General features: G+C 40.9%; 1 protein-coding gene and 1 non-coding gene across 2 annotated transcripts; one reads left to right on the top strand and one right to left on the bottom strand.

Moving 5' to 3' along the window:
* The first annotated feature begins 571 nt into the window (after positions 1–571).
* Positions 572–2422, top strand: LOC122689810 (melanoma-associated antigen B18-like). Its single transcript, XM_043896564.1, has 3 exons — positions 572–679; positions 1120–2199; positions 2323–2422. The coding sequence occupies exon 2, from the start codon at positions 1181–1183 to the stop codon at positions 2186–2188; it is 1008 nt and encodes a 335-aa protein (XP_043752499.1). The 5' UTR covers positions 572–679; positions 1120–1180; the 3' UTR covers positions 2189–2199; positions 2323–2422.
* A 5789-nt stretch (positions 2423–8211) lies between these two features.
* Positions 8212–8345, bottom strand: LOC122691072. The gene has a single exon (XR_006340314.1). It is a non-coding gene; the product is annotated as a U8 small nucleolar RNA (small nucleolar RNA).
* Positions 8346–18791: the final 10446 nt, after the last annotated feature.

The raw sequence follows: 18791 nt of genomic DNA, 5'->3' as shown, positions 1-18791 counted from the left end.
ATGCACATGTTTATGGAAGTAAATGTAAAAAATAATACTGATAGACTTAGGTAAAAGAAGTCTCAAATAGAGCAACATATATTATGTTTACTTGTGGTCAGCAGAGTACTGTACAGTAGTCAATTCTCCTTAAATTATTTACAGATTTATGCCTTACCTGATTGGTCTGGCACCCTATCAGATTAGTAGCTCACTTACAAAGCATCAAGGTAAGAAACTGAATGAGGACTGAGCGGAGAGCCCACTCCAAAATAAGAGTCCATAAAGAGTCCCCCCCCACCCGCCACACTATCAGTCTTGGGAGGCCCTAGACATGGTTGCTAGGCTCAGGCCACTCCACTCCTTACTTCCTACTGGGGGTTCCGAGGGAAATGAGAACCCTGGTCTGTGGCCAGCTGACTTAGCTCAGAAGAGAAAGAAGTCCCAGGCCCTGTCAGGAGTCAGGTAAGACTGCCCCATGTGAGTTCTGCACGATTTCTCCACCTGCCAGGACAGACAGGGAGAACCTTCCAGAACCGGTGCCCCCCCCCCCCCCCAGTGCTGGCAAGACCACTTGGGCGATACCGGAAGTGCACTCCCTGCCTTCCGCCGCGGCAGCTTTGGAGGCTGAGGCTTCAGTTGGAGAGGTGTGGCCGCGTATCTACCGAGGGAGGAGTTCCAGGATTGGACAGGTGTCCAGGTGAGCAACCTTTGTTAGAAGTGAAGGACACACTCCTTCCAGAACTCAGGTGGTCCTGTAGAGCCCCTCCCTATCCTAACTTGCGCCATCCCGACCCTCAACCCCTGAGTGGCTCAAAAGTGACCGTTAGGCCCAACACCCCTTTACTTCCGCCAGGATAATTTGTGGGATGGGAAGCCTTAGCCTGAAGGGGCAGCCTCAAGTCAGCAGAGGGAGTCGTAAAAGGACTGGTCAGGTGTCAAGTTCAATATTCTGGGTTAGAATTAAGGTGACAAGCCTCTGATGAACAGAGGAGGCCCACAGAGTTCCGTCGGCCTCTGTCTTGTGGGTTCCTAAAACGGTACCCTTAAGGGGATCAACAAAGGCAGTTTTTCTTGGAGCCAAGATAGAAGAATCTCCCTATGGAGGCTATACACGCCTTCTTTTCCTCTGTCTTTTAGGGTGAGCTCTTCATCAACCTTGGCAGCTTGAGCAACTGCCTGCGGTCCCTGACCAGTCATCATGCCTCGGGGTCAGAAGAGTAAGCTCCGTGCCCGTGAGAAACGCCGCCAGGCCCGTGCTGAGACCCAGGGCCTAGAGGTTTCTAAGGCCACTGGGGCAGTAGCAGCAGAAGGAAAGCCCCCTTCCTCTGAGAATCTGCCTGCTGCTGGGGCACGCAGCACTTCTGAGGCACCTGAGGGAGCCACCGGTGCTACTGCATCTGGTTCAGGCACCAACTCAGCTGAAAATATCAATAGCCCAAAGGCGGAAAGCGCAAGCTCCCCCAAGGGCACTGAGAGCTCACTCAGTGAGATTTTAAATAAGAAAGTGGTTTTGTTGGTGCAGTTCTTGCTGCAGAAGTATCAAAAGAAAGAGCCAATTAGAAAGGCAGACATGCTGAAGTGTGTTATCAAACAGTACAAGAGTCATTTCAATGAGATCCTCAAGAGAGCTTCTGATCACATGGAGCTGGCTTTTGGTGTTGATTTGAAGGAAGTGGATCCTACCAGGCACTGCTATACCCTTGTCAACAAACTAGACCTCGCCTATGATTCAGCTCTGAATGAAGATGAGCACATGCCAAAGACCGGCATCCTGATGATTGTGCTTGGTGTGATCTTCATGAGAGGCAACTGCGCCCCTGAAGAGGCGATCTGGGAAGTGCTGAATATGATGGGTGTATATGCTGAAAGGAAGCACTTCATCTATGGGGATCCCAAGAAGGTCCTCACAGAAGATCTGGTGCAGCTCAAGTACCTGGAGTACCGCCAGGTGGCCAACAGTGATCCTCCATGCTATGAGTTCCTGTGGGGCCCGAGAGCCCATGCTGAAACCAGCAAAATGAAAGTCCTGGAATTTTTAGCCAAGGTTCATGATACCGTCCCCACTGCCTTCCCATCCTGGTATGCAGAGGCTTTGAGAGATGAGGAAGAGAGAGCCCGAGCCAGAGCTGTGGCCAGGGCTCGCACTGCTGCCCTGGCCAGTGCCCGCTCCAGAGCCACAGCCGGCAGCTCCTCCCAGGCTAAGTGAAATGCGAAAAGGTGCATCAGCATTCTAACAGTGGAGGGCCAGGGTGGGACTGGAGAAGTGTATACCATCCTGGAGTTCCTGTTATACATTGCTAACTTGAAATTTTGCCTTTCTCTTTTTTTTTTCTTTTTTAGGTTGAAAAAGAGCAGTAACATTCTAAGCTGTGGATGACCAGGGTGGATCCACAGGGAAAGCTATAATATCATCTTTGTGTTTCTGTTCTATATGGTAAACTTAGAGTTTAATCTTTTCTCTTTTCTTTTTCTTTCTATTTTTCTGCCTTCTTTCTCTCCCTTCCTTTCTTTCTTTCCTTTTGTTATATTTCAAATATTTTCTTTTAAAGAAGATATGCATTTCAGAATCTAAACTTATTAGTGATTTGGCTACATATTAGATTTAACAGATTTAAGATAAAGAGTTTTATTATTTTGCAACATAAATCGGGAAACTTTTAGTATATATTGAACTAGAACAATACAACATGGCATGGTAATAGGCACTTCTTTGGAAATGTGAAAAAATTCAACAGTAAAATTACTGGGATGAAAACATACAGGGGGGAAAAGCTTAAAAAATGTGCAGTTCTTGGTTTCCTTTCATCAATTTAATCTGTTATTCTATAAAATAAAAGATACATACATGGCTTTGCTTAGCTTATTCAGGAACATAAGAGAAATAAAATGTTTATAAACTGGAACTCATGCTGTCTGGCTCATTCATTCCCCAAATATTAATTGAGCATCTGCTCTTTGAAAACTATTGTGTTAGAAATAGTGAAACTAGGATACAAAACACCCCTGCCTTTAGAATTTTACAGTTAAGGAGCAGTAATTATATACAGAACATGGTGAAATACTCTTTAAAACTTAAAGGAGTAAGGAGGTAAGGGGATAAATATGGGGTTGGGAGAAGTGGGAGGGGGAGGATGTTTGGCTGAAAACAATAGAGTGCAAATTCCCTGGGGAATAGTAGCTTGGGGTTTGGGGAAAATACAAGTCTCTCAGTGGGCTATCCTGTTCATTTAAGCTGGGTGGTAGGCTAGATGAGGCTGTGGGACTGATGAACAGAGGCCAGGTATACAAATGGTGTTTTCTCAGCGATGGAGGACAAAACCCTGGAATGCAAACCTGCTTGTAAGAGTTACTTTAGTATCAATATACCAGAGGAAAAGCTTCTCCTCCAGCAGAAATGGAAAATGTTTGGTGCTCTTGTTCACGTGCAGCTGAACACAGAACACAACCTAGCTGTTTTATGCACAGCATCTCCAAGGAATTTCTGAGAAATAAAGGTGATACTCCCTTGAGGTGGAATGCTGAGAACCAGCTCCTAAGGCTTTAGATAGGCATTTTAATTAGGTTGTCTTGGGTGTAATTTTGCAAACTCTAAGGGAGGGCTCCCTGTCTGGTGGTAAAGAAATGAATGAAAATACAGGCGATTTGGATGGAAAAGCACCCAGGGGGAAGTTGCTGGTCCTTGACACAAATTCTAGGACCTTGGCGTTGCATCCAACTGGGATAGACAACCACACACACAAATTAAGTAGTCCTCAAATGGGGGAATTTATTTTGCTCTTCTTGTTAAGCAGATTTATGGGATCATTAGGTGGAAAGCTGCATATTTGGTGATACCATCCAAATTAACAAAAATCTTTGCAGAGGGGAGGGTGGTACTATCTGCAGTAAAAAAAAAAATCATATACCTGCCATTCATTAAAGACGTTACTCAGTCAAGTGTTTCATATCCATTACATATATTCCGACAGTCCTAAAAGGTAGTGCTTATCAGACATTGCAGATGAAGAACTTGTAGTTTTCTCAAGCTCACATAGCTGATAAGTAAAACAGCTGAGACTAGACCCCTGGTCCAAATTTTTCTAGAGCCCACACTTGTCCACTCCTCCAGCCCGAGGCAGACCTGTCTCTTCATTCTCTGTTATTCTCACTACTCCAAGATGTATCACATACAATTAAAAAACAAGACACTCTATTCAAAGTATAAAAAGCAATCCTGATGAAGGAAAGTGAATATGAGAATGAAGCACAGTTTGGGGCTTGTCTGTGGGCTTCATTTGCTGAGGATCCCCTTGTCACTAACTGGCCCTGGGGATCTGTGATAGCTGACTCTGCTCACATACGGGAACAAGTCCTGTTCCAGCGCTTCCCTGCATTACAGTTTGTTTCCCCCAGGTCTTCCCCAGTGTGCCCTCTTGCCCAAATCGAACCTCATATGCTGACCAGCTCTTCACTGTGACCTCTGGGGCTGCATCCTGCTCCCGGTGACAAAAGCAGTCCAGAGTCACCTGCCCTCCCTTGATCAGAGCATTCCAACTCTCTGCACATGAAGTTCCCATCCCTGCCAGTGGAACCACTGGTTGTGAAGTCTAGATACCTGGTTACCACAGACCCACTCCAAGCCCACAAGTTTCAAAGTGTGTTTCAAATGAGCTGGTGATCACAATCTTATTTCTTACAGAAGACTGGTTCTTGGTACCAGTCTGAAGTTACATGGGGAATTTTGTAAATGACTGAGATATTGTCAGTAGGATTCTGCAGAGATGTCTTATTTGAAACTGGCCACTGCTCCAGTATTCTTGCCTGGAGAATTCTATGGACAGAGGAGCCTGGTGGGCTACAGTCCACGGGGTCACAAAGAGTCAGACACCACTGACTAATATTAACACTGAATACATACACCAAGGAGTGAGCTTACAGAAGCCTCCCTTGTAAGTTGAAGATGAGAAAAGACCAGGAAATCACTCTCTAGTGAACATCTACTGAGGCTGAATTCCTCAGAACCACAGCCCTTCTAGGAGAGGAAAATGATTTCTTGGCACACATGCCTTTGAACAATAAAGATCAAAAGAATTCACCATCCTTCATACACCTCTTATCTTAGTTCATGCCCCAGAGAAAAATCCTAGTCTTCCTTTGTGCCTAATGTCACCTGTAAATGTGTTCTACATGTTCATTCCAATCCACTTGTACTTGGGAAGACTCGTGTGACTACACAGACACTGAAATATGAACAGAAACAGTGTTTGTCACCCCCTGGGCCAAGGTATTTGAAAGCAAGTATGCCACCTCCATGCTTTCTGTTCCATTCAGCAGCAAACATGGAGACCGCTCATTGAGAAGTGGAAGTACTGATGGGAACAGCCTGATCCCTGGGTTGTATGGCAGTGGAGGCCCCTGTCCACCCACATTGGACTTCATATGTATAGGAATAAACTGTTGCTTTAAGCCATTGTGGGTCTGCAGGTTTTGTCTGTTGCATCAGTTACTTTATCTGATCAATGCATACCTACTATTTTGGTAGTTAGATGTATTTAAATATTATAGTTACAAAGGTAATAAATAGTACATGTATTTTTCTTGCAAAAAATTCTAACAAATACAAATATATTACAGTCTCCCCCTTCCCTCAAAATCTAGCCCCCTCCTCAGAGGCAACCACAATTAACAATGTGAAAGTGAAAGTTGCTCAGTCATGTCTGACTCTTTGCAACCCCATGGACTATAGAGCCCATGGAATTCTCCAGGCCAGAATACTGGAGTGAGTAGCCTTTCCCTTCTCCAGGAGATCTTCCCAACCCAGGTATCAAACCCAGGCCTCCCGCATTGCAGGTGGATTCTTTACCAGCTAAGCCATAAGGGAAGCCCAACAACCTGATGTGTGTCACTTTAAAGCTAATCTGAGGCTTTCTCATATGTAGATACACTATAAAAAATATAAAAAAAATAGGCACTGGCGGTAAGAGTGAATGAGAGTCCGCCTGCCAATGCAGGGGACATGGGTTCCATCCCAGGAATCTTCCAGGAAGATCCCACACGCCGCAGAGCAACTAAGCCCATGCACCACAACTACTTAGCCCACACTCTAGAGCCTGTGAGCTGCAACTACCGAGCCCATGCACCTGGAGTCTGTGCTCTGCAACAAGAGAAGCCACCACAATAAGAAGCCACCACAATAAGAAGCCTGAGCACCACAACTGGAGAGTAGTCCCCACTCACTGCAATGAGAGAAAGCCCACACACAGCAACAAAGACCCAGTGCAGCCAAAAATAAATAAATAAATAAATAAATTTTAGAAATGTATATTGAATTTAACATACATGGTCAACAACGTAATATTGTTCTGCCTCCTGACCCTGTCACTTAACAAAACGAATGTGGATATTTCCATGACAGCACACATAGATCCACCACACTCTTTTAACTATTCTCTAGGGTTATTTTTTTTTTTTAAAAAAATGCCTATTGAGATACAGTTGATAACAAATTGCAATTTTAAAATGTACAATTGGATGAGTTTGGACATTTGCATACACCTGTGAGGACTTCCCTGGTAGCTCAGCTGGTAAAGAATCCACCTGCAAAGCAGGAGACCCAGTTCAATTCCTGGGGCAGGAAGATCCCCTGGAGAAGGGATAAGCTAATCACTCCAGTATTCTTGGGCTTCCCTGGTGGCAGAGATGGTAAAGAATCCGCCTGCAATGAGGGAGTCCTGGGTTCGATCCCTGGATTGGGTAGATCTCCTGGAGGAGGGCTTGGCAACCCACTCCAGTATTCTTGCTTGGAGAATCCCCATGGACAGAGGAGCCTGGGGGGCTATAGTCTACAGGGTTGCAAAGAGTCAGACATGACTGAGCAACTAAGCACTCAGCACAGCACATACACCTGTGAAATCATCACCACAATCATTGGAACAGACATATCCATCACCTCCAAAAGTGTCCTCATGCCCCTTTGGTTTTTTCTTTCAGAGTGAAAACACCTGACAAGAGATCTATGCTCTTCCAAACTTTTTCAGTATTGTTACCTATGGGCACTATGCTGTACAGCAGATCTCTAGAACTAATTCATTTTGCATATCTGAACCAGTGTAACAATTGAAAGGAAAAAAAAAAGTGAAAGTGTTAGTCGCTTAGTCATGTCTGACTTTTTGCGATGCCATGGACTATAGACTGCCAGGTTCCTCTGTCCATGGGATTCTCCAGGCAAGAATACTGGAGTGGGTTGCCATTCCCTTCTCAAGGGGATCTTCCCGACCCAGAGGTTGAACCTGTGTCTCCTGCATTGCAGGCAGATTCTTTACTATCTGAGCCACTAGGGAAGCCCATTGAGCAACTCATTTCCACCTCACCCCAGACCCTGGTAACTACAGTTATTTCTCTGCTTCTATGAGTCTGATGATTTTAGGTACCTCCCTTAAGCAGAACCATGCAGTATTTGTCCTTCTGTGACTGGCTTATTTCACTTAGCATAATGTCCTTCAAGTCCATCATATTGTTGCAAATGGCAGGATTTCCTCTTTTAAGACTGAATAATATTCCATTGTGTATGTGAGTGTATGTATGTGTATGAATCACATTGTCTTTCTTCATCTACCTTTGATGGACATTTGGGTTGTTTCCATATCTTTGCTGAATAGTGCTAGAAGGAATATGAATGCAGACATCTTTTCAAGATCCTGATTTCCATTCTTCTGAATACATATCTAGAAATGAGACTGCTGGATTATACGGTAGTTCTACATTTAACTTTTTAAAGAAAATTTCATACTGTTTTCTATAGTGGCTGCACCATTTTACATGTCCACCAATAGTATACAGGGCTTCCCTGATGGTTCAGCGAGTAAAGAATCCTCTTGCAATGCAGGAGACATAGGAGATGTGGGTTTGATCCCCGGGTGGGGAAAGAAACCATGAAGGAGGAAATGGAAACCTACTCCAGTATTCTTGCCTGGGAAACCCCGTGAACAGAGGATTCTGGAGGGCTACAGTCCATGGGGTCCCAAGAGATGGACATGACTACACAAGCACGAATTGCAGAAACAATACACAAAAGTTCAATTTCTCAACATCCTGGCTAACACTTAATTATCCTTTTTAAAAATTATAACCATCCTAACTGGTGTGAAGTATTATCTCATTGTGGTTTTGACTTTCATTTTCTTGATAATTAGTGATATTGAACATCTTTTCATACCTTTTGGCCATTTGAAGGGAAGATCATCAAGAAGAATATGATAGGAGCAATCAAGGTGTTGTAAGTCTTCATTATGCACAGATGTTAATCACACATCATGGGAAATCCAGTCATCATGTTCCAATCTTCACTCCAAGAAAAAGACAGGTAAGGATTATCTTACTTCTGTTTGTATGATAATTAACCATTCTCCTCCTGATGGACATTAAAAACTGTTTGAGATTTGTTGCTATGAGTAATAGGACTGAAATCAGTATCTTTGAACATGAAACCTTAGACAGATATGCATACTTTCTCTCAGGAAAGACACAGTAACATGTATACTTAATTAAACTGGGCAGAGTGTGAAGACTTAAAATTTTTACAAATATTGTTGAACTTCTGTTCCAAAAATTCCATTCCAATTTATAGTCTCTCAGATTCATGTGTGTGAATGCTTTACATTCTCATAAGCATTTTATTTCATCAGTCTTTTAAATTTTGGCCAAATTTTGGGATGAAAGGTACTGTCTCATTGTTATTTTAGTTCCTTATTTTCAAATAGATTGAGTATAAAATTAAACTCTGACCCATATGGAGCTAGACTTCGGCATTAATGTCTTGAATGCCAGGATTCTCCTAGGCGTACTTCACATTCTGAAATATCAACAAGATATCCCTCCTTTACTTTGAAAAGCAAGAACTGAATGAGAATGATCAGTTTCTGGGCAAGAGAACTGGGCAGGACGCCCTTAGGTAGTGAAGATCTGAGATCAGAAAAATTGCCAGAGGTCATGAGAGGCCACATGAAAAACCTCATCCAGAGAGCCCATGGCAGGCTGGTAGGCAGCATTCTGGATTTAGAGTTTAACAGAAGGGAGAGAAAGGACCCTAAGGGGAGAAGGTGGAAAATCTGGGCAGAGGGTTCAAGATCACTTCTGTTAATCAGCTTGGGAAATCTCTGAATTACCACCAGCAGCTGGAAGTTGAGAAGTCTCTGAGCATATCTACTGGATGAAAGGCATAGAGAGGCATGCCAAACATCTCACGTACCTTTGAATTCTCTGTGCCTACCATCAGGCAGAGTATAGGGAGCTTTCCTGTGTCAGCCAGTGATTCTAGATGCTGGGAGAGCTACATCTCTTGGCTATTCTGGTGGTTCACTGCGTCCTTGCTAGTGTTCCTGGCTGGGAGCTGTGCTGATGTCTGCTGGAGACTGGTATTTTCACCCCGTGTACAGGCCCTCCTCCACTGAATTTGGGGCAGTGTGAGTGGGAAGGCTTGGGACGTGGTGACAGTTGAGACAGAACACAAATACCAGTAAGTAGTGGAAGGGAACCTAAAACTACAGAGAAGGAGAAACTGGCGGGAGATGTCCTGAGGCTAATTACCTCAATGACTGCATATAAAGAGCTGAGTGTGGGTATGTTTGGAAAAAATAATCTAGATGACATCTCCAGCTCAGACTGTCCCACATGGTTCCTGAGTTCTTTTTTTTTCCCAATTCTTTTCAGTTCTATTTCTTATCAATAACTGTATAAAATAGTTATATCTATCTCTTGATTTAACAACTGTGACAGGGTGATTTATTTACTTTAAATGTTCAGAACAGATTTTAATTTTTATACATAAAAATTTCATTCAAATCCTAATACACCAAATATTGGCAAAAATCACGAACAATAAACAGTAAACATAAATGCAAATGAATAATAAACACAGGAATATGTTAAACATGAAAAAATAATGTTATTTTTTCACCTATTAAAGCAAAATTATAAACCTAATTGTAATTATGTTACAGTATTCCCATGTATCCAAATAACTGTTTGTGGTTTTCGTTTGTTTTTTTTTTTTTTTTTGGTATCTTTGGCTAGTTTTGATATCCAGGTGACAGTGACTTCACTAGATAAGTTTGGGAGTGTTCCTTTCTCTGCAATTTTTTGGAATAGTTTCAGAAGGATAGGTGTTAACATTTCCCTAGATGTTTGATAGAATTTGCCTGGGAAGCCATCTGCATGAGGACTATTGTCTGTTAGAAATTTTTAAATCACAGTTTCAATGTTAGTACTTATGATTAGTCTGTTCATATTTCTTGCTTCTTTCTTGGGAGACTGTACTTTTCTAAGAAATTGTCTATTTCTTCTAGGTTTTCCATTTTATTGGCATATAGTTGCTTATAGTAGTCTCTTATGTTCCTTTGTATTTCTGTGGTTTCCGTTTTAATTTCTCCTTTTTCACTTCTAATTTTATTAATTTGAGTCTTCTCCCTTGTTTGTTCTTCATGAGTCTGGCCGAAAGTTATCAATTTGGTTTATATTTTAGAATAATCAGCTTTTAGGTTCATTGATCTTTTCTATTGTTTTCTTCATCCTATATCATTTATTTCTGCTCTGATCTTTATGATTTCTTTCCTTCTACTAACTTTAGGTTTTGTTCGTTTCTTCTCTAGTTGTTTTAGGTATAAGGTTAGGCTGTTTGAGATTTTTATTGTTTCCTGAGGTAAGATTGTATTGCTATAAACTCTCCTCTTAGAACTTCTGTGTTCCATAGGTTTTGGATCATCACATTTTCATTTTAATTTGTCTCTAGGCAATTTTTGATTTCCTCTTTGATTTCTTCAGTGATTTATTGGCTATTTAGCAAAATATTGTTTAGCCTCCATGTGCTTGTGGTTTTTTTAGCTTTTTTCCTTGTAGTTGATTTCTAATCTCATAGCATTCTGGTTGGAATATATGGGCATATATACATACACACACAGATACATTCCTATATAGTCATACTCATACTATACAAAAAAGCTGAAGCTCCAATACTTTGACCACCTGATACAAAGAGCTGACTCATTGAAATAGAGCCTGATGCTAGGAAAGACTGAGGGCAAGAGGAGAAGGGGGTAGCAGAGGATGAGATGGTTGGATGGTATCACTGACTCAATGGACATGAGTTTGAGCAAACTCTGGGTGATAGGGAAGGACTGGGAAGCCTAGCGTGCTGCAGTCTATGGGGTGGTAAAGAGTTGTACATGATTTAGTGACTGAACAGTAACAACATTTATATTAACAAATACACACAATTGATAGTTGTTTCTGTGTGAGTACCCATGCACAGACTTAACCCAGAAGGTGACTTTGTTTATATAGTTCCTTTTGCTCAATTATAAAATGAATGCCCATTACAAAGGCAAATACGCTGAAAAAAGTCAATAAATAATGGGACCACATCCTTGTGATCTTCTGAAAAGCCTCTGAATACACGGAGCTGCTCTTTTACCTTGCGTTGAAGGAAGTAGAATCTACCAAGCACTTCTATGGCCTTGTCAGCAAACTGGATGTCACTAATGTTGGGAGTCTGAATGGTGGTAAGGGCTGCCCAAGGGAGTATTCTGATGACTCTCCTTGGTACACTTTCATGAAAGGTAGCTGCCCTACTAAGGAGGAGATCAAGGAATTCTTGAATATAATGGGGGTGAGACGGAGAAAACACTTCATCGTTAAGAGCCCAGAAAGCCTATCACTCAAGATTTATGCAGGAAAAGTAACTGGAGTGCCAGCAGGTGCCAACAGTGATCCTCCATAGTATGAATTCCTGTGGGGTCCAAGGGCCCATGCAGAAACCAGCAAGATGAACATCCTGGAGTTTTAGGCAAGGTCACTTACACTATCCACAGTTCCTTCCCACACCAATATGAGGAAGCTTTTAGAAATGAGGAAAAGAGAACCTGACCAAGTTGTAGTGAGGGTAAGCACTACGGACACGGACAGCACCTGTTCCAGGGTCATGTCCAGTTTCTTCTCCTACCCACAATGAGTCTGTGTTGGTTTCTTTAATTTGTGGTTGAAGAGAGCAGTAAATGTTCCAACTAATGGAGAATTGGTACTGGGCTAGAAGAAACAACATTTATCATTTTGTCCTCCTGTTTTATGTGGTACCTTGGAGATTTCCCTTCCTTCCTTCTTTTTTTAAAATAAATTTTTCATTCTTTCTTAATTTCTTTTCTTCTTTCTAATTAATTCCTAAATGTGTCTTTTAACAGAAGAGTTAAGTAGCTTCAGAATATAAGTTTATTAATAAAAGCTTTGGTTACATACTTAACTCTGTATCAGGTTTAAGAGCATAGGAACTATGTATTTTGGAAAACAAATTGGGACATTTTTATCTTATTTTGTGATATAAAGCAGGACATTATGCGATTGAGTAGCTGTTTCTTTGGAAATATAAAAGAACTCAGTAGAAAAATTGTTGGGCTTAATAAATAGGTAATGTGAAAGATGGTCGACTCATGGCCTTCCTAATACTTTCAGTCCATCATTTTGTAAAATTAAAACATGTGTACATGAATTACTTAATCAAGAAAGTAGGAGAAATTAAAACAAATTAGATAGCACTTCATTGGCTCATTTATTCTCAAATATTAACAGACCACGTGCTCTGTGGAAGACACCTTGATATTCTTGGGGATGTTATCAATTGTGTGTCTAGGAGCAATTAGAAGTTAAAACGTATCACATTAACGCAATTTAAAAGGAGTAAAGGAATGGGAGCCCAAGAAAGAGCAGTTAGGTGTAAAAGCCCTGAGGCAAATCAATTTGGACATTTGGGAAACTGCAGCTTTTCAGTGTAAAGTAAGTTTTAGGCTTAGCTATACGGTGGATGAGGTAAGGCTATGGGGGACCCTCAGATGGTATGTCTCAAAGTTGAGAGACTAAAGCCTAAAGTATAAAATGGCCCTTAGCAGTTACTCTTGAATCCTAGATAAATTAGAAAGAAACTCTCCACTGGAAGAGACAAAGTAGGTGTTACTGTCCCAGTGCATTTGATCACAGTTTACAAAGTAGCTATTTTACATTCTCAACCACAAACTCATGCTATCTTCCATAAAAAAGGAAGGATGACTCAGAAGGTAGAAAGGAGAACTCACAAGACTGAGGTGATAACCAGAGTTTTTCCCAGGCTTTGAAATCAAATCAGGGAACTGAAACATTTGTCCATTGCTGTTGCCCAGTGACTCTTATACTTCCCATTTCCTTGTTTCTAAACAAGAATGTCTATAGATTCCTACTGCTATCTCTACATTGTACATTGGATTTGTTAGAACAGATGTCTTGTCTCTTTATCTTATATATCCACAAATGGAGATTTATTCTGCCCAGCTGGTATGCTCAACGAACTCCCACCCAAGAGTCTCATCATCTGCAGTCGGACCTGGTTTAGATGATGAGACTTGGATTTTAAGTCGGTTGTGTAATGAGGCAAAACTGTGGGGGATCTTGGGAGAGTGTGAATGAATTTTGTATAAGGTAGGGGCAGGAAATATCCTGGAGAATAAACTGTGGCAGGCAGAACCTTATGGGGCCCCCATGGTCGCCAATTCCTGGTGATCATGCCTTTGTATATTGGTTTTGGGTGGGGCCTCTGACTTGCTTCTAATTAATAGATTGTGAAGAAGCTGATGAGATGTCACACCTATGATGACATTACATTATATGTGTTACAGAACTAATTAGAAAAACAAACCATCCTGCTGATTCAAAAATTCCTCTCCACACATTATGCATAAAATAAAAAAAAACAAATATAGATTATTAAAGAAAGATCTGTCTTGAAAAAATTAATACCAAGGTACAAAGGGAATTTTGAAATAGGGGGAGGGGAACTATTGCAATAGAGAAAAGCTGTAACCATAAGATCTCCAAGAATCTCAAGTATTAGACAAAAAGGGTTTTTCTTTTCTAAATGGGAATAAACAACACTGGAAAGAACTGAGTGTGGGGAAAGGGGATGAAGTGGGTAGCGTGACTGGATACTGAATCAGAGAATGTTTTACCCTGAGGCCTGCCTATCCTCAAGACAGGTTGTCTGCTAGCTCTGGTGAGAGGAGGCCAAAATTTGGGAGCCTGGAAGAAAAAGAGAAACTTAACCCAAGTTTGGCTAACAAGCATTTTGTTTCAACTAATCACTTATAAAATAAAAAGTGGGATTTCTGAGTATCTGTATCTGACCTTGTCATAAGTAAACAAAGGAACATCCATGAGTCTTATTTAAATTATACGGGGAAGAATGGTTCTCTCAGGAAACCTTCACTGTTTTCCAGAATCACAGGGCTCAGGTAAAATATTATCATAGAGGAAACAAAATAATTTTAATACTAAATAAGCATAAACTGGAATATGATGTGCATCACAAGCAAACAACTAAAGAGATAGCAAAGTCAACAGGAAATCTCACCCTTTTATAGAGCCAAGCAGATACAACCCATTACATGCACGTTCTTGATATAAAAGATAGCTAGACCTCCAGAAAGAGGACTTGATACCACTGTTGGTGCTTTGCTAAGTCTCTTCAGTCATGTCTGACTCAAACCAAATTTTTTTTTAATATGCTAGACAGCATATTAAAAAGCAGAGACATCACTTGGCCGACAAAAGTCAGTATAGTCAAAGCTATGGTTTTTCCAGTAGTCATGTACGGATGTGAGAATTGAACCAAGGAAGGCTGAGTGCTGAAGAATTGATGCTTTCTTGAGCTTTCTTGAGCTTTCTTGCTCAAGCTTCCAAAATCGGGGTGCTGGAGAAGACTTTTGAGAGTCCCTTGGACTCCAAGGAGATGAAACCAATCACTCCTAAAGGAAATCAGTCCTGAATATTTACTGGAAGGACTGATGCTGAAGTGCCAATACTTTGGCCACCTGATGCAAAGAGCTGACTCACTGGAAAAGACCCTGATGCTGGGAGAGATTGAAGGCAAAAGAAGAGAACGGCAGAGTACGAGATGGTTGGATGGCATCACTGACTTAATGGACATGAGTTTATGCAAACGCCGGGAGATAGTGAAGGACAGGGAAGCCTGGTGTGCTGCAGTCCATAGGATCACAAAGAGCTGGACATGACTTAGCAACTGAACAACAATCATCATATGTCAGACAATTCTCCCTATATGCATGTGATAAGTGGGATGGCACACTATGTTAGCCTTTATCCAAAGGAAAACATTCATGGGTGGAAAAATTGGCAAGAATATTGAAAAGAGAATGGTTTCCTATTTACAAGTTTTCTAAAGTAAATGCTCTAAAAAGAGAAAGTCTCATTCCTTTTTTGGGACACCAAAAGAATTTATTATTTTTTATTTTTTTAATTTATATTTTCCCTTCTAGTACCCTCCCTTTGTTACTACAAAATAGTAACACTACAGTTTTAAATTTTATTTCCACTGCCATTTCTACCTTTCACTGGGCAAATTACAGCCATCTAAATGACCAATAAATCTATGGTAAATTACAAAAGCAATGAAAATATAAAAATAAAGTAGGATGGATTGAAAAATTCAGTACATTATTTGCCTAGAGGGGAAAACTTTTAAATATGTCACACTAAAGGAGAATGGTTAAAGCAAATTCTTGGTTAGCAACATACAAAAGTTCTCCATCATACATTAATTTTAAAAACTGTTGTAATGCTTTATTGCTCAAGCTTTCAAATGATTAACTATTTGAGTATTATTTAGTAGTGCCTTGTAAAACAGTACCCATTCCAAGCCTAAGCTTAACTCCAGAGTCTGATAATCTAAAATTTTAATTAGGAGTTTCTCTTGCAAGGGCCAATAAATTTCTCAGTTTCCCTTAATAACATAAAATAATATTTATATGATCACTTAGAACTCTTAAATAAGTGCTCCATCTCACCACATATTTCTTCCCAGATGTGAAACTCTGGCCATTATCTAGTAACAAGATTTTATTACAAGGCACTTGTTGAAAGGTAGAGTTTGAGTTTGAATTGAGTTGAAAGGTAGAGTTTGAATTTCCAGTGTTTAATGGATTGTTTTTGTTTAGGTGCTAAGTCGTGTCCAATTATTTTTGACCCCATGGACTGCATGCAGCACACCAGGCTTCCCTGTCCTTCACTATCTCCCAGAGTTTGCTCAAACTCATGACTATTGAGTCAGTGATGCCATCCAACCATCTCATCCTATGTCACTCTCTTCTTATTTTGCCTTCAATCTTTCCCAGCATCAGGGTCTTTCCCAATGAGTCAGCTCTTCCCATCAGGTGGCCAAAGTATTGGAGCTTCAGCTTCAGCATCAGTCCTTCCAATGAATATTCAGGACTTATTTTCTTCAGGATGGACTGGTTTGATCTCCTTGCAGTCCAAGGAACTCTCAAGAGTCTTCTCCAACAACACTTTTCAAAAGCATCAATTCTTTGGCACTCAGCCTACTTTATGGTCCACCTCTCACATCCATACATTACTACTGGAAAAACCATAGCTTTGACGAGACAGACCTTTGTTGACAAAGTAATGCTTTTGCTTTTTAGTACACTGTCTAGATTTATTATAACTTTGCTTCAAAGGAGCAAGTTATTTTAATTTCACGGCTGCAGTCAACATCTGCAGTGATTTTGGAGCTCACAAAAATAAAGTCTGTCACTGCTTCCATTGTTTCCCCAACTATTTGCCATGAAGTGATGGGACCAGATGTCATGGTCTTAGTTTTCTGAATGCTGAGTTTTAAGCCAGCTTTTCCCGCTCCCCTCTTCACCTTCATGACCAGGCTCTTTGGTTTTCTTTGCTTTCTGCCATTAGATTAGTGTTATCTACATGTCTGAGGTTGTTGATATTTCTCTCAGCAATATTGATTCCAGCTTATTATTCATCCAGTGCAATATTTTGCATGATGTGCTCTGTGCATAAGTTAAATAAGCAGGGTTACAATATAGAGCCTTGATATACTCCTTTCCCAGTTTTGAACCAGTCTGTCCGGTTCTAACTGTTGCTTCTTGACCCACATACAGGCTTCTCAGGAAGTATGTAAAGTAGTCTGGTATTTCCATTAAGAATTTTCCAGAGTTTGTTGTGATCCACACAGTCAAAGGCTTTAGCGTAGTCAATGAAGCAGAAATAGGTATGTTTCTTGAATTTCCTTGCTTTCTCTATGATCCAACGGATGTTGGCAATTTGATCTCTGGTTCCTCTGCCTTTTCTAAATCTAGTTTGTACATCTGGAAGTTCTTGGTTCCTGTTCTGCTGAAGTTTCACTGAAGGGATTTTGAACATTACCTTACTAGCATGTGAAATGAATGCAATTGTAAGGTAGTTTGAACATTCTTTATCATTGCCTTTCTTTGGGATTTGAATGAAAACACCTTTTCCAGTGCTGTGGCCATGATGAGTTTTCCAAATTAGCTGACATATTGAGTGCAGCAGTCTAAAACCATCATCTTTTGGGATTTTAAAAATAGCTCAGCTGGAATTCTATCACCTCCACTTGCATTGTTCCTAGTAATGCTTCCTAATGCCCATGTGACCTCTCTCTCCAGGATGTCTGACTTTAGGTGGGTGACCACATCATCGTGGTTATCCAGGTCATTAAGATCTTTTTAGTACAGTTCTTCTGTGTATTCTTGCCACCTCTTCTTAATCTCTTCTGTTCTATTAGATCCTTGCCCTTTCTGTCCTTTCTTGTGCTCATCTTTCTATGAAATGTTCCCTTGGGAGCTCCAATTTTCTTGAAGAGATCTCTATAAGTATTTTCCATTCTATTGGTTTCCTCTATTTTTTTTTTTTTTTGCATTATTCACTTAGGAAGGCTTTCTTATCTCTCTTTGCTATTCTCTGAAACTCTGCATTCAGTTGGGTATATCTTTCCCTTTTTCCTTTTCCTTTTGCTTTTCTTCTTTTCTCAGCTATTTTTAAAGCCTCCTCAGACAACCATTTTGCCTCCTTGCATTTTTTTTCCCCTTGGGGATGGTTTTGATCACTGCCTCCTGTATAATGTTACAAACCTCGGTCCATAGTTCTTCAGGCACTCTGTCTACCAGATCTAATCCCTTGAATCACCTCCACTATATAACTGACTTCCCTCATGGCTCAGCCCATAAAGAGTCTGCCTGCAATGCAGGAGGCCCGGATTTGATACCTGGATTGGGAAGATCACCTGGAGAAGGAAGTGGGAACCCATTCCAATATTCTTGCCTGGAAAATCCCATGGACAGAGGAGCCTGGCAGGCTACAGTTCATGGGGTCGCAAAGAGTCAGAGACGACTGAGCAACTTCACTTCACTGTATAATTACAAGGGATGTGATTTAAGTCATACCTGAATGGCTTAGTAGTTTCCTCTACTTTTCTTCAATTTAAGCCCTGAATTTTGCAATAAGGAGCTCATTATCCTTAGCCACAGTCAGCTCCAGGTCTTGTTTTTGCTGACTGTGTAGAGCTTCTCCATATTTGGCTGCAACGAATATAATCAATCTAATTTTGGTATTGACCATCTGATGATGTCTATGTGTAGTCATCTCTTGTGTTGTTGGAGGAGGGTGTTTGCTATGACCAGTGTGTACTCTTGGCAAAGCTCTGTTAGGCGTTGTCCTGCTTCATTTTGTACTACATGCCCAACTTGCCTGTTACTATAGGTATCTCTTGACTTCCTATTTCTTCATCCCAGTCCCCTATGATGAAAAGGGCATCCTTTTTTTTTTTTTTTTTTTTTGCTGTTAGTTCTAGAAGGTATTGTCCATCTTCATAGAACCTTTTGACTTAGTTGTTGAGGCACAGACTTGGATTACTGTGATGTTGAATTCTCAGCCTTAGAAATGAACCAAGATCATTCTTTTGTTTTGGAGATTACACCCAAGTATTG

The sequence above is a fragment of the Cervus elaphus genome, chromosome X (assembly GCF_910594005.1).
Source record: "Cervus elaphus chromosome X, mCerEla1.1, whole genome shotgun sequence".
NCBI classification, from domain to species: Eukaryota; Metazoa; Chordata; class Mammalia; order Artiodactyla; family Cervidae; genus Cervus; species Cervus elaphus.
Note: the sequence above shows the minus strand (reverse complement) of the source record. Positions and strands in the feature narration are given on the sequence as shown.

Excerpts from the sequence above, each read along its gene's own strand:
- LOC122689810 (XM_043896564.1), top strand. The coding sequence starts at position 1,181 with ATGCCTCGGGGTCAGAAGAGTAAGCTCCGTGCCCGTGAGAAACGCCGC.